Source organism: Capra hircus, chromosome 3, assembly GCF_001704415.2.
Source record: "Capra hircus breed San Clemente chromosome 3, ASM170441v1, whole genome shotgun sequence".
Lineage (NCBI taxonomy): Eukaryota > Metazoa > Chordata > Mammalia > Artiodactyla > Bovidae > Capra > Capra hircus.
Window position 1 is genome coordinate 13,998,100 of NC_030810.1, and position 12,638 is coordinate 14,010,737.

At 44.2% G+C, this 12,638-nt stretch overlaps 1 protein-coding gene across 11 annotated transcripts in view; it reads left to right on the plus strand.

Moving 5' to 3' along the window:
• Positions 1 to 12,638, plus strand: part of LOC102169353 (microtubule-actin cross-linking factor 1) — a 340,864-nt gene that overhangs the window by 120,101 nt on the left and 208,125 nt on the right. For all 11 annotated transcript variants that reach the window (XM_018042111.1, XM_018042104.1, XM_013962976.2 and 8 more), the window contains exon 2: positions 7,797 to 7,858. In XM_018042111.1, coding sequence (XP_017897600.1) covers positions 7,797 to 7,858 — 62 coding nt within the window. The remainder of the gene's footprint in view (positions 1 to 7,796; positions 7,859 to 12,638) is intronic.

Here is a 12,638-nt window from a genome sequence, read left to right on the forward strand (position 1 = left end):
GATGGATGCTGAAGCTGAAACTCCAATACTTTGGCCACCTGATGCGAAGAGCTGACTCATTTGAAAAGACCCTGATGCTGAGAAAGACTGAAGGCAGGAGGAGAAGGGGACGACAGAGGATGAGATGGTCGGATGGCATCACTGACTCAATGGACATGAGTTTGAGTAAACTCCAGGAGTTGGTGACGGACAGGGAGGCCTGGCATGCTGTAGTCCATGGGGTCACGAAGCGTTGAACATGACTGAGCGACTAAACAGAACTATACATTCACCAAAGCTGGAAATTAGAGTTTTTATGAAAGGTTGGAGAGGGAAAAGTGGCTACATCATAAGAGGTCTTAGATGTCAAGCTAAAAAGTTTAAATGTTATCCTGAATGCAGGTATCAGGCTTTACAATCCAGTAGAGCTGGGTTCGGGCTTGTGATCCTGGGCAAGCCTCTATGGGCTTTATCTTTCCAGTAAAATAATGCCTTTCATGGTTGTTGAAGCTTCCCTAGTGGCTCAGAGGTTAAAGCATCTACCTGCAATGTAGGAGACCCAGGTTTGACCCCTAGGTTGGGAAGATCCCCTGGAGGAGGAAATGGCAACACACTCCAGTATTCTCACCTGGAGATTCATGGACGGAGGAGCCTGGTAGGCTACAGTCCATGGGGTCACAAAGAGTCAGACACGACTGAGCAACTTCACGTTCACTTTCACAGGGTTGTTGAATACTGGGAACAATAAATGTGAGGTACCTGACATATAAGTAGATTGTCGATAAATGTTAGCTGTTTTATTATTAGGAGGATAAAATGAGTCACTGAAGGATTTTAACGTGACAGTAAGAAGATCATTCTTGTGAAAACGGTTGCTGGCAGCCTTGAGGAGGAGCTGTCTTAGTCCGTTTGTTATTGAGTTACTAAGTCGTGTCTGGACTCTTTGCTACCCCATGGACTGTATGGCCTGCCAGGCTCCTCTGTCCATGGAATTCTCCAGGTAAGAATACTGGAGTGGGTTGCCTTTTCCTTCTCCAGGGGCTCTTCCTGATCCAGGGATCAAACAGATTTGGTACCGCTGAGCTACTTTTGGGCTGCTGTAACAAAACTGTAGACTCAGTGGTGTAAACAGCAGACATTGATTTCTCGCTGTTCTGGAGGTGGGTCAGTCATGGTCAAGGCGCCTACTGATTTGGTGTCTTGTAAGAACCTCTCCCTGGTTCCTAGACAGCTGGCTGTCTTCTCACTGCACCTTCATGATGGAGTGGGCATGAAAGAGTTCTGGGGTCCCTTTTGTAAGGACAGTAATTCCATCTATAGAGCTCCACCCTTATGACCTTATCACTTCCCCAAGGCTTCACCTTCTAATTCTGTCATATTACACTGGGAGTATGATTTCAGGGTATGAATTTTAGGAGGGCATAGACATTCAGACCACAACAAATGGATTATATATAGCAGGGAAACCTATTAGAAGCAGGGAGAGAGATAAGAGTTCATTTTTAGGCAAGTTGAGCTTGAAATGAGCATGAAAGTTTTAGGAGTCAGTTGGACATATGAGAATGTTATTTAGGATAAAGTACTGAACTGAAGATAATGAATTTGGGAATTGTCAGTGTATAGGTTACAGTTGAAACCATGTGTAGAGCAAATCATTTTGGGAGAATGTAAAGAACGACTCTTATTCATTTATTTTTTTGAAAGTCTATAGGTTTTTTGTTTTGTTTTGTTTTTTTCATCCCATAATGTATGTAACACCAGAAATTTTGCCTGCAATTTCAGGTGGCTTATGACCCCACCCCCTCCAAACCCACTTATGGACCTTTTAGGCCCATGGATATCTTAAGAAGCTGTAATATGGAATGAAAAGGAAAGAGGGCTAAGGATGAGTGAACATTTAAGGAGTGAGCAAAAGAGGAGTAATCAAAGGGGAAGGAGGGAAACCAGGGCAGAATGGAGTCTCAGATCCAAGAGGGAGAGGGGGTTTAAAAGGTAAAGGAGAGGTCAGCATTGTATTCTGGGTTGGCAGGTAGGTGACTGTGCGCAGAGCAGTTTCAATGAATTTGTGGGGCTGGAAGCCAGGTCACGTGGTGAAGCAGGGGGATGAGAAAGTGGAAATGGTGAGCACTTTTTCACACTTGTTCATGTAGCCGAGAAGAGTAGGTAAAGGTATACAGGCTAGGCAGGGATGGTTGGAATAAGCTTCTCAAGGAGAAGGGAAGACGTAGGATCCACACTTCAGGGGGACAGACTTAGGTAGCAAGGAGGGACTCTGCCAGTGACGCTAAAATTAAGAAAGTTAGGGTAGGTACTGGTAGCTTGGTGTCTTAATAAAGTTGGACATGAGTATTAAACCTTTCTAACTGAGTAACCCTCACATGACTAGTTGGTGCCTCCGTAAGTTCAGTCTAAGAATTTCCCAGGAGGCTGTTGGGTTCTTTATTGTCAGTTCATAGCCTTTGGTGGAGCTGAATTTACAAGAAGCTTTTAAAAGTAACATCACCTTTGTTCTGATTGACTGTTTTCTTCTCATATAAATATATCTTCTTAAACTTTTATCTCCAGTGTTAGGTAGAAAGATCTTTGCTGGGCCTGGAATTAAATGAAGGATTTGTGTGTGGGGAATCAAACCTAAAACTTATTAGAAACTTTTGAAGTCTGAGCTGTTTGGAGTGTTCTGAAGGTCTATGTAATCCAGTTGTTTGACTTCCCTAATGAATTTCCTTGCTGAAATATTAAGATGTTAAATTCCAGGCACTGCGGTATTGGTGTCCTCTTATCCTAATGCTTAAGTCAGGAGAGAATGTTCATGTAATTGTTTGGTCTGCAACATAGTATCCTAAGAAAGAATCCTTCAGCTTTGGGGCAAGGTTGTTATATAAAACCTTTTTCTGAGGAACTATAGCTCAGCTCTAAGCAGGCTAGCTGGTCTTGGGAAAGACTTGTAATCATGTTGCTTTTAGTAATTATATTCAGAATAAGTACTTGGACCTCTTCCCTCTGAATTGAAAGTCAGGTTTCTAGCTATTCAAAGCATGACTGATGTGAGGCCATCCACTTTCCCTAGTGCATTATCCCCGTGGGAGGGCTTGGTAGGTGAACAGCATAACTGTGGGTAGTAAAATTTAAAAGACTCAGTTGTGTTAATAGCATCTTCATGTCTAAAAGATATGAGACAGTGAACAGGACTCTTACAGGTGACTTGGTTTTGATGTCATTCTGTGTGTTTCTTTAGCCAGTCTTCTAATCACATGTTGGCCAACCAAGAAATTTATTTCTTGTAAGAGTCTACGGAATTCCCTGGCAGTCCAGTCGTTAGGGCTTGGCACTTCCACTGCTGGGGCCCAAGTCAGTAACATAAGATCATGCAAATTGCATGGTATAGCCAAAAAGAAAAACAAAAAGAGCCCAATCCAATATGTGAAAACTCCAGTGTCCCAATAAGTATCATCACCTGTTGGCAGGGACATGCAAACATAATGGAAAATAGTATTCAGTTCAGTTCAGTTCAGTTGCTCAGTCGTGTCCGACTCTTTGCGACCCCATGAATTGCAGCACGCCAGGCCTCCCTGTCCATCGCCAACTCCCGGAGTTCACTCAGACTCACGTCCATCGAGTCGGTGATGCCATCCAGCCCTCTTCCTCGGTCGTCCCCTTCTCCTCCTGCCCCCAATCCATCCCAGCATCAGAGTCTTTTCCAATGAGTCAACTCTTCGCATGAGGTGGCCAAAGTACTGGAGTTTCAGCTTCAGCATCATTCCTTCCAAAGAAATCCCAGGACTGATCTCTTTTAGAATGGACTGGTTGGATCTCCTTGTAGTCCAAGGGACTCTCAAGAGTCTTCTCCAACACCACAGTTCAAAAGCATCAATTCTTTGGCGCTCAGCTTTCTTCACAGTCCAACTCTCACATCCATACATGACCACAGGAAAAACCATAGCCTTGACTAGACGGACCTTTGTTGGCAAAGTAATGTCTCTGCTTTTGAATATGCTGTCTAGGGAAACAATATTAAAGCTGACTAAAAGTTCTGAATTTTCACCAATGCCAGGTCTACTCTGCCTTGCTCTACTGATTAGCTTCACAACCAAAAATAGGCTGTTTCTAATATTACAGAGTTATCAATCTGAAGACACAAGTTTTCTTTATAGAATTTCTTTTTATTATAAAAGTAATACATGTTTGCTGTAATAGGTTAAACACTACATAGATGGAAAAGAAAAAGTTAATAAATTTCCTTTTAAACTTGCCAATATTTCGAAGAGGTGGATTCATGTGAATTCTTTTTAGTTCACGGCCTCGTATCCTTTAGACCTGGAGGTGTGATTAACACGATTGCATCTTCTTTATTTTCTACCCATAGTTATTCTGTTCGCCTCCCAAGCCTTCCCATGGGGATAGTGCACTAGGGAAACCAGATGGTTTCTCATCAGTTATGCTTCCAATAGCTAAAAAGCTGACTCTCAATTCAAATAAAGTGGAAGAATTTATTTGAGGTCTTATGTCAAGCTTTAGATGTTAGTAGCTATGGTAGATGTAAAAACGTAAAGCATGATGTCTTTCCTCAGGGAGTTAATGATCTTATTGATGAGTAACAATAAGGTTATTCGAAGTTTAGAATTTATATAATTATGTAAATACAGGTTGAGTGATTATCATAGTAGATACCATAAAAATTTGGAGAACAAAGAAACTGTTGAGACATGGGATTGTCGGGAAAGGCTGCCAGAATAACGTTTCTCAAACACCAATCTCACCATGCCATTCTCCTGTTTAAAATCTTTTAATATGTTCTCTTATCTTCCCTTACCAGTTTCTTGGTGATAAAGTTTGGACTCCTTAGCTTGTCACAGAGAAGGCAATGGCACCCCACTCCAGTACTCTTGCCTGGAAAATCCCATGGACGGAGGAGCCTGGTAGGCTGCAGTCCATGGGGTCGCTAAGAGTCGAACACGGCTGAGCGACTTCACTTTCACTTTCTATTTTCATGCATTGGAGGAGAAAATGGCAACCCACTCCAGTGTTCTTGCCTGGAGAATCCCAGGGATGCGGGAGCCTGGTGGGCTGCCGCCTATGGGGTCGCACAGAGTCGGACATGATTGAAGCGACTTAGCAGCAGCAGCAGAAGCAGCTTTCATGAAAGGCCGTAATTTGACTCATGCCATTCTGTCCAGTTTTAAGTGTCACTAACACCTAATAAACATCCTGTCTTTCAGCTCCCGTTAATTCTGTGCAGTTGTCTGAACAGGAGCTCCTCCATATCTCCGTTACTTTGCACTAGGTGGAACTTCTCGTAGCCTTGCCCCTTCCCTTCTCTTTCTGACTAGCCTGTAACCATGTTTTAAAGTTTAGTAGAGTCACCCACCTAGAGACATTCACTAGCCTCCTGTGTGTCCCTCCTGTACTCAGAGAGGCTTAACTGCTCCTCTTATGTTCTTGAGCACTCTGTGCTTACCTCTGTTACAGCCACATTGAAGGTATTTCTTCTTTCTGCCAGACTTGTCATCTCTTTTAAAGGTAGGGACTGTGACTTTGTATAATACAGGCTATTCCAAACAGCTAGCTCCTTACTAAGACCTATTCAAAGAATAAATGAGTGAATGAATGAGCTGGATTTTAAATAGCATTTGGAGAAGTGGAGAGGAAGAAAGTAGCTTGCTGTGAAAAGAACGTAAATGTCAGTGATTTAGATGAGATTATAGCTGCAAGCTGACTCTGACACAAGCTTGGAAAGGATTATGAAGAGGTCAGGTAACTAAATCAGCATCTGAAAAGATCAAATGATCAAAATATGTTGGAATGACAGTGGTCAAATCTAATAAAAATTCTGACTTAAATACTTGCAGGCCTCTATGAAGGGAAAATTAGATTAGACTTTTAAAAAGTTTCAACAGTTCCTAATGAGTGCCAATAGGTAGGATTTATAAGGATGCAGATTATGACAGTTTATGGAACTTTAATTAGTATATGTTGCTTATAAAGAATTCTCTATTAAGTTTTAAGCTCCAATAATATTGTAGATGTATGCAAGATTTGGACAGACCTTTCAACTCTGAACAAAATGATTGTTGTTGAGGAGATTTGCAAATCAGCAAGGAATTAGACAAATGCATTCTGATTCCTAACTTCCATGGTCTGTAGTAGGAAAAGATCACTGTTTCCTACAAACAAAGCCAGAAAGGAGGTCAAGGTAAGGTTAGCGACAGTTGGAAGAGCGCTTACTGGATGGCTATAGATTCAGAGACTGGAAAGGAAGAGGTGAGGGTAAGGTTAGAGACAGATGAAGGAGAACTTACTGGATGGCTGTTGATTCAGAGACTGGAAAGGAAGAGGTGAGGGTAAGGTTAGAGACAGGTGAAGGAGAACTTACTGGATGGCTATAGACTCAGAGAAGTAAGAAGATGGGCATCCACCTGGAAGTGGTGGACCAGTGCTTGTGCGGCTTTTACCTGGGTATCAGTAAGAAGGGAATAACTGGGCAGTAGGGAAAGAAAACCTAATTAAAGTTTGTGTGAGTTACTAGTGAGTCAGATTTACATAGTTCTGCTACTTCTGAAATTTCTGTTAGTTGGAGAAGAAATGGAGGCGTGGTCATCGCGGCTTGAGGATTGTCCTAGTGAAAGTAGTAGAAGATCAGGGAGGTGAGAGTCCCTGGGGTACTCCTGACAACAGCTTTGACTTGCTTAATCATGTTGTCTGGCACAGACTGGGATAATCTTAGATGTTCTTAATAAATAGGATAAAGTAAGAAGAGAGCGACTGAAGGTTGAAAGTGAGGAGGAGATAGGAAAGATTGGTAGCGATGACTGCTGAGTGGCTATGTTTGGAGAAGGAACGAGGCCTAGGCAGTGGCATGGTGGTGGCTGGCTATGGATTGGAGATGAAGGTCAGAGCCAAGCAGGCTCATCTGTATTGTCCACACGTATGTTGAAATAATTTGAGGATGACGTCAGAGAATACCCATTGAACCAAGTTGTTGGGGGAGGTTAAGGTAGATTTGCCAAGTGGAGGGGAGCATGCCGCAGGGAACGGTCGATGAAAGCAGGGATGATTCGAACAGGATGATACAGTGGAGGGAAAGGGCTCCAAATAAATAGAAGAGGAACAGACCTGAAGGGTCAGTGGTCTGGAGGTGGCTGTGGTGGGAGAAAGTGAGTCCTCCTCGTGACCAGGCCTCTGTGATGCAGTCATTGTCAGGTGTCGACAGCCATGTTTCTGTTGAAGAGGTGAACAAAGTCAGAATGGAGCAGAATTTGCTGAAGAAAAACGGGGGGTGTAAGGCTTGGAGAAGGGAGGGAGGGGAGGAGAGATTGCAGGGGGGTCTGGTGGGCAGCTTTGAGAGTTTGGTTGGCAAGGCTGGGAAGGAAGCTGGAGTGAGGGAGTCCTAGGGGAGGGGGAGGGGAGGAGAGGATTGATCAGGAGGCCCGCGTGTGGAGGGTGAAATGTAACCTCAGCACTGGGTGTCCCAGGGCCAAGGCCACTCCGCCCTCCTGCTGGGGGTCTTCACAGCTTTGGATTTTTGGAGCTTGCTGGGGCTGGGGTGGGGGTGCATGGAATCACTGCCCTCCCTGGAGAGTTAGGATGTGAAGGAGACTTTGCGGTGACATGATTCTTGAGGCATGTGATTCTGTCTAATGTGTAAAGGGACAGAAGAGGAAACTGAGAGAGACTGAACCTTCCCAACAACAAGAAGCTGTCTCTCAGGCTGAAGAAGCCGCCTCCACTGTGCCGGAGAGGCTGGGTGTGGGCAAGGCAGAGGCTGGGGCACGTGGCATCAGGCAGCGCTAAGCCAGCGCCTTCTCCTTGTCTCCTCACAGATGAACGGGATCGAGTGCAGAAGAAGACGTTCACCAAGTGGGCCAACAAGCACCTCATGAAGGTAGGACCCCTCGGGGGCGCCCCTGGCCTGAACCCGTCAGGTCCCCCTCCCAGACGGTTCATGTTGCTGGCTGCAGGGTTCAGTTGATGGGGGTGCATGCCTGTTTTTCTTTTCTTTCTTAAAAAAAAAAAAAAAAAATCTCTCTCTCTCTCTCTCTCTCTCTCTCTCTCTCTCTCTCTCTCTCTCTCTCTCTCTAACATAGCCCTAATAGTGAGTGTGGAAACTTTCATGGATGAGTTTCTTGGTGAAGCCAGTAACTCCTCCATTACCTAAGAAGGCTGAGGTTGAGGATACCATGGGGTGATTCCTGAGATTCCAAGAATGCTTTGAGTCAAACTTTGCATACTATTTTATAAGCCCCTATTTTGTTTTAAATTTTTTAATCTGATTACTGTGTAAGGATGGGGCAGAGGGAGTCTTGTTCTCTCTTAAAGTGTGCAAGTCTTAAATAATCAGTTTAGTGAAATTTTTAGTATGTATGGACATGTTTAACCCCCATGCAGTTTAAAGTACAGAGCAAAATGGCTAGGGTTGGAGGGAGATCTTATCATTATTTTTAAAAAGAGGAAAACCCAAGGCAGAGACATATTACCTACCCAAGGATAAACAGTACGACTAATATGACAGTCAGATTTGAATGCAAAGTTTTTAAGTTGTAGTAATTACTCAACTCAGGTAATTTTGAGTTATGAATAATTGCTGCTCTGAGAAAGATCACCAGGGACCTCTTAATTGCTGTTTCCAGTGGTTTTATCTTTCTCTCATTTGATTTCTTTGTAGCATTTGATAGTATTGACTAACTCAGTGCTTCTTTAAAGCCCTCTCTTATGTTGCCTTCCAGGACACTGCTTTTTCCCAAGTTATGGCTTCCCTCCATGAATGCTCCTGCCTCTTTCACTGGCTTCTTGTCCTCCATGTTGACGTCCCCTAACCTTGACCATTTTCTTGTTTTGTTCTCTGTATTCTTGGCCGTCTCATCTGTGTTAGCCGCAGGGATCATTCTATTTGCATAGAATGCAAGGAATCACACGTAGAGAGGGATAGGGGTGATCTCCAGAGTCTGGTGCCTGGATGCATCTGAGCTTTATGAAAACTGTACGTCACTAGGCAGCTGTGCTCTCCTCTTTTTATGAGCTCTTTGTTTTCTCATTTTTCTTTCTCTCTCTGTGTCTTCTACATTCAGTTCTCTGCACTCCTTGCTTTTGCTTGTGTGTGAGCCGTGGTGGTTGTCCCTTAAATGGTGGTGTAAACCCCTGCAGCCACATGATTCTAAAGACACAAACACGAACAATCTGGGGGGCTGGGGTTTTCTTTTCCTCTGTGGGTTAGGGGTCTGTCGATGTATTTCAGTGAACTGTGGCCTGGGAGATGCTTACATAAATCAGACATAGCTCCTTAGGTCACTTTTTTAACTGCAGGTGAGGTCGGTTTTCAAACTCTTAATACAAGATTTAGATCAGGAGGTAATGATAGAGCCTTTCTCTGTGTTCTTTCCTAAGCCAGAGACCCGTATCTCAATAGTGTCCTCGACACAGTCATCTGGATGTTACCCAGACATATCCTGTATTCAGTACCTCCCAAAGTGCTCAGTATTTTCATTCATGTACCTAGCTATCCAAGTTAGGAACCTGGACTCATACTATATTTAGTCCCGCCCATCATCTCTCCCTGCCACCAACTCCAGTCAATCACTTCCAACTCAGAAAGATGCTTGCATCTGATTTCTCTTTTCTGCCCTAGTCCAGGGCCTCTTCTCTTGACTTGGGCACTATAATAGTTTCCTATTAAGTTTTCTGTAAGAACAAACGTGATGATAATGGTAGTAATTCATTGAGTGCTTAGTGTAAATCGCACTTTCTGTCCTAAGCCCTTTACGTGGATCATCTCCTTTAATTCTTCAGTGACCTTATACTATAGATTCTGTTCATAGTCCCATTTTATCAATGAGGTTTAGCGAGGTTAAACAGCCTGTTCAAGGTCACAGCACTAGAAAGAAGTAGAATTAAAACACTAGAACTCAGGCAGCCTAAAGTCTAGCACCTGTACTCTTCACCTCTGCAGTCCTGGCGCTGGTGTGCCCACCTCTGCGGCCTCACAGTGTCACATTCCCCTTGGACCTTACACTCTTGCTGAACTGTTTGGCACGCTCTTTATGACTCTGTATCTTTGCTCCTGGTGCACCCTCTGCTTGGATTACCTTCCCCAACTCTGTTCTGCCTGGACACCACCGCCGTCACTCCCTTTGGTAAATATCTCCCTGGCTCTCCCTCGTGGAATCGACGCCCTTTCCTGGGTGTCCTCTCTGTCCTCCTTACATGCTTCTGTTACAGCAGCTGCAGCAGCTGTCATTCTCCCAGACTGTAATTTGAAGGTTGATGTTGTGTCCTATTTTTTTAGTCAGGACGAAGAAGGAAGGGAAAGGGAGAGGGAAGAAAAAAAACCTGCCGTTTTCCTCTTAATTTCTTCAGCATTTACCAGTTGCCTCTCATTTGGTGGCAGATAACTCTGTCAGGGTGCAGAGCCCTTCACAACCCGTTTCCAGCCAGGCACTCTCCCCTGTGTAGCCTGCGCTGCAGCCACAGGAAGCTAGTCACCGCTTTCTAAACTCGGTATACTCTCACACCTCTCTGCTTGTTCGTTTCTCTCTCCCTTGAAGGCATGTCTTGACCTCTGCTGCCTGGCCATCATCCACTTACTCTTCAAGGCCCAGGTCCAGTATCCCCTTCCTGAGACCCTGGCCTCCATCCCTGGGACTATTGCAGCTCCATCTCTGTTCCACACCACTTTGAAGAGATGGGTGTGTGTTCACACCTTGCTGTCCTCTGCTCCTAGGGGGCTGGGGCTCGCTGTGCTGCTGTCTCATCCAAGTCCTGCACCAGGAGCATGAGAAGCATTCAGTAAGGATTTGTTCCCTGGAGTGAATAACAGTTCAGTAGTCCTTTTAGCTTACAAAGCATATTCTAATCTGACTTGATCCTTACAGTAACCCTGAAGGATGTAAAGATATTTTATCCTTTCAGTGTAACAGCTGAAGAAGCTGAGAATTAGAAGGATGAAGTGACTTTTCCAAGATCATACAGCTAGCGAAGGGTGAAGCTAAAGACCTATCACGAGTCTTCTGACCAAAATAACTTGTTGTTTCTATTCAAGATGCCCCTATCTTGCTCTGTTTGCATACCTCATCTCTTAAGATTTGGAGAAACTGAACTGTTCCTTCTTCAGGCTTGTCCCCCTAAACTTTGTAGTTCAGTACAAACGCTCTGGCTCCCCGCTCTTCACTTGTAGCTGCTGTTGCCTGTTGGGCCTCGGCCTCAGTGCTGTGTGATGACAGGAGGCTCAGGGCAGGGAGAAACGAGACAAACACACATGGCATTGTTAGCAGTTGGAGGCCAGCCAGAGCTTTACTTATATCCCTGGCGACTTTTCATCTCTTCCTATTCCCCCAGCCTTACAATTCCAATGGCATTTTCTCACCTTGGGGTATTTCACAGAGGTTCACTGCTCATCAGAATCATTGCTCCACGCTGGCTGTCTTTGAACTTTGGGCTGAGAATTATGGATCAAAATCTATTTTTTTTAGCTCAAGCATCCTTTGCTTTGCTCCCCAAGTACATATGAACCACATTAGTGTTGCCACTGGCAGGCAGACTGATGTAAGATCAAAGCAACCAAGCCCTCAAGTTGTAGATTTGGTTATAACCTAATCTCTTGGATTCCCAGATATCTCTTTAGGAAACAGTTCATTATTGAATAAGCTGATTCATTCCTCTTTATTAGCTGAGAACACTGTTGGTTCAATCTTAAAAGAGATTTAAGAATGCAAGCACCTGAAATATACATACAGATCGCCTAAGGGAGAATGCAAGTCCTACAGATCGAAGAGTTCGTACACCAGAACTATCAAAGAGAAAGATCTAGAATTTTAAGTGAGGTTTTTATTTGCATTATCCCTGCTATTTCTCTGGGTCCTGGCAGCTTATAAAGTATAGAAATATCTCCCTAAAAAGAACTTCAAGAAAGGCTGAGAGGGTGAGACAGAACAGAGAGCATGAGCTTTCTGTGGTCAGTTTCTATGGACTGCAGAGGTTAGTGGGTAGAAAGGAAGGAAAGCATTTAATCTAACAGATGGAATCGTCCTATTTTTTTTTTTTTTTTCATGTATGCCATTTAGAAGCCATTGGCCTTCCTGGGATTTTACTTAAGATCTACAGAAAACCAGCAAAAGTTTTTAACTCCCAAGTTTTTACTGATGGTCTCAATTTTTTTCTGCTGGTTTGAGGCTCTCTAGCTAGTGGTTCCAGGCGCCTTTTCCTGTGCAGCCTCTGTATCGCGGCCACATGAGGCAGCTCGCTGCTCCCTCAACACTGCATTTACTTTCACACCTCTTCACTTATTCATGTCTGTGGGAAAGGTCAGAAGGAGCCTGGCAGCGGAGTGCGATTTAGGTAGGAGATTGACGGAGTCGTGCTGCTCAGGAGAGGAGTGTTGCCTTTGTTGCCCAGCTGTGACCATAGGGTGGTGGCTTGTGACCAGCTCTGCCTAGACCTGAGTTCTCAGGGCTTGATTTCATCCTCAGTGCATTTCAACCCCCACTGAAGGATTCGGTTCTACGGTTGAACTTGGATTCTCTACTCCCTGAGCATTAGTGCCTGCCTGTGAAGCAAAGCTACCCTTGGGGGACTTTACAGTCATCCTCGTCCTCAGAGAATCTTTGTTAATCAGAGTTGGCTCATATCAATGTCAGATTCCTCAAAGCTTAAGGAACTCTCAAAATAGGAGA